At 42.6% G+C, this 2500-nt stretch overlaps 1 protein-coding gene across 4 annotated transcripts in view; it reads left to right on the forward strand.

Moving 5' to 3' along the window:
• The window catches only part of LOC110535129 (extracellular matrix organizing protein FRAS1), a 349490-nt gene that overhangs the window by 136793 nt on the left and 210197 nt on the right, over window positions 1–2500 (forward strand). For all 4 annotated transcript variants that reach the window (XR_016484722.1, XM_090191232.1, XM_090191233.1 and 1 more), the window contains exon 5: window positions 62–221. Coding sequence is in view for 3 of the 4 variants with exons in the window: in XM_090191232.1 (XP_090047358.1) it covers window positions 62–221 (160 nt within the window). In the remaining variant the exon portion in view is untranslated. The remainder of the gene's footprint in view (window positions 1–61; window positions 222–2500) is intronic.

Genomic DNA, 2500 nt, shown 5'->3' on the forward strand with positions numbered 1-2500 from the left:
AATAATAATGAAGAATAAACATTACTCCCTCCCTCCCTCCCCACCATCCACCTATCCACAGCATGACAGTCAGTGGAATGCCCCCCAGTGCCAGGTGTGTGTGTGTTCTGGGGGTAGTGTATCCTGTAGACAGAGACCCTGTCCTCCTCTCACCTGCCCCCCAGACCAGACTGCCTTCACCCCCGCCGGAGACTGCTGCCCCAAGTGTGCCCGTCATGGAGGTACGTTTCATACCAACTCTGCTTTACTTTCCAGTTTAACACCTCAAAATGGCCTCCAAAGCAACAACAGATCCAGGTCATCTGTCATCAAAATGGTAAATTGAATCCAATAGAAGCCATACTCTTTCAGGCAGGGACCAGAGCTAGGCAGAGGGGCGGTATTGCCTGTACTGTGGTTGGCATCATATAATGTGTAACACTGTTGCCAACCCTTGGGGAAAGCCTGCCAGACTCGGAGTCTGTTTGAGCCGTTGCCTGAGGACTTCAAAAGGTCAGTTATATTATTTATATGTTGTGGTTGCCCCCTGCAGCGCTACGCATGGCGGCTACATAGCTAGTTAGCGCCTGAACTGGGAATTCCCATTGCTATTACAAATCTCACGCTGTAAATCCTATAAAGACTTCAGGTGGGATTTCTTTCCAGCGTCTTTGCCTGGCTGACTTCATCGCAGACCTACATTCAAAGAAAGACAACAATATGGTTTCATATGGGTTTATTTTTTCAGATCCTGTATATACAGTGCCTTGCGAAAGTATTCGGCCCCCTTGAACTTTGCGACCTTTTGCCACATTTCATTAACTTAAGGGGGCTGAATAATTTTGCACGCCCAATTTTTCAGTTTTTTGATTTGTTAAAAAAGTTTGAAATATCCAATAAATGTCGTTCCACTTCATGATTGTGTCCCACTTGTTGTTGATTCTTCACAAAAAAATACAGTTTTATATCTTTATGTTTGAAGCCTGAAATGTGGCAAAAGGTCGCAAAGTTCAAGGGGGCCGAATACTTTCGCAAGGAACTGTATATATGGTTAGGACATCTACTTTGGGCATGACACAAGTCATTTTTCCAACAATTGTTTACAGACACATTATTTCACTTATAATTCACTGTATCACAATTCCAGTGGGTCAGAACTTTACATACACTAAGTTGACTGTGCCTTTAAACAGCTTGTAAAATAAAAAAAAATGATGTCATGGCTTTAGAAGCTTCTGATAGGCTAATTGACATAATTTGAGTCAATTGGAGGTGTACCTGTGGATGTATTTCAAGGCCTACCTTCCAACTCAGTGTCTCTTTGCTTGACATCATGGGGAAATCATATAAATAAATCAGCCAAGTCTTCCGAAAAAAAATTGTAGACCTCCACAAGTCTGGTTCATCCTTGGGAGCAATTTCCAAATGCCTGAAGGTACCATGTTCATCTGTACAAACAATAGTACGCAAGTATAAACACCATAGAACCACGTAGCCGTCATACCACTCAGAAAGGAGACGCTTTCTGTCTCCTAGAGATGAACGTACTTTGGTGCGAAAAGTGCAAATCAATCCCAGAACAACAGCAAAGGACCTTGTGAAGATGCTGGAGGAAACAACATGTACAAAAGTATCTATATCAACAGTAAAACGAGTCCTATATCGACAGAACCTGAAAGGCCACTCAGCAAGGAAGAAGCCACTGCTCCAAAATCGCCACAAAAAAGCCAGGCTATGGTTTGCAATTGCACATGGGGACAAAGGTCGTACTTTTTGTACTATATACAAAAATAGAACTGTTTGGTCAGAATGACCATTGTTGTGTTTGGAGGAAAAAAGGGGGAGGCTTGCAAGCCGAAGAACACCATCCCAACCGTGAAGCACGGGGTTGGCAGCATCATGTTGTGGGGGTGCTTTGCTGCAGGAGGGACTGGTGCACTTCACAAAATAAATGGCATCATAAGGTAGGAAAATCATGTTGATATATTGAAGCAACATCTCAAGACATCAGTCGGTAAGTTAAAGCTTGGTTGCAAATGGGTCTTCCAAATGGACAATGAACCCAAGCATACTTCCAAAGTTGTGGCAAAATGGCTTAAGGACAACAAAGTCAAGGTATTGGAGTGGCCATCACAAAGCCTTGACCTCAATTCCATAGAAAATTTGTTGGCATAATTGAAAAAGCGTGCGCGAGCAAGGAGGCCTACAAACCTGACTCAGTTACACCAGCTCTGTCAGGAGGAATGGGACAAAATTCACCCAACGTATTGTGGGAAGCTTGTAGAAGGCGACCCGAAACGTTTGACCCAAGTTAAACAATTTAAAGGCAATGCTACCAAATACTAATTGAGGGTATGTAAACTTCTGACACACTGGGAATCAATCATTCTAATACTATTATTCTGACATTTCACATTCTTAAAATAAAGTGGTGATTCTAACTGACCTGAGACAGGACATTTGTACTAGGATTTAATGTCAGGAATTGTGATCAACTGAGTTTCAATGTATTTGACTGAGG

This window comes from Oncorhynchus mykiss, chromosome 11 (genome assembly GCF_057628025.1).
Source record: "Oncorhynchus mykiss isolate SJ-2025 chromosome 11, ASM5762802v1, whole genome shotgun sequence".
NCBI lineage: Eukaryota > Metazoa > Chordata > Actinopteri > Salmoniformes > Salmonidae > Oncorhynchus > Oncorhynchus mykiss.